General features: G+C 44.7%; 1 protein-coding gene across 1 annotated transcript in view; it reads left to right on the forward strand.

The window, feature by feature from the left end:
• The window catches only part of LOC119592501 (membrane metallo-endopeptidase-like 1), a gene marked incomplete at its 3' end in the record, with an annotated part of 17,484 nt that overhangs the window by 5,679 nt on the left and 11,396 nt on the right, over positions 1-409 (forward strand). Inside the window, 1 exon segment of the mRNA XM_037941349.1 lies at positions 103-310. Within this exon segment, the coding sequence (XP_037797277.1) occupies positions 185-310 (126 nt within the window).

Here is a 409-nt window from a genome sequence, read left to right on the forward strand (position 1 = left end):
AAAGGTAAAACCAAAGCACCGCTTTAATCTTAGTTGTACAGCAGTACGCCAAGACAAGACTAGCCTCATGAGTTTTCACGCTTATCATGGATGTTTTTGCAGAAAAGTGTTGTAGACGAGAACCAGAAGAGAGAGAAAGGCGCGCAAGGAAGACGAAGAGGAAAAGGACGCTGAGGCAGTGAGGATGGCAGGAGCGACGAAGAGAACCACGGTCTGTTTGACGACTGTGGCTGTTGTGTTCATCGTCGTGATCATCATCTTGTGCGTTATACCGAAACCCTGCAGGAAGGGCGATGCCTGCTATGACGAGGTATTCGTCGCCCTTATGGTTCGAATGATTATTACCGGTGATTTATCATTATTGCTATTATTATTGATACAAACATCATTATTTCTGTTGTTGCTATCG

The sequence above is a fragment of the Penaeus monodon genome, chromosome 30 (genome assembly GCF_015228065.2).
Source record: "Penaeus monodon isolate SGIC_2016 chromosome 30, NSTDA_Pmon_1, whole genome shotgun sequence".
Lineage (NCBI taxonomy): Eukaryota > Metazoa > Arthropoda > Malacostraca > Decapoda > Penaeidae > Penaeus > Penaeus monodon.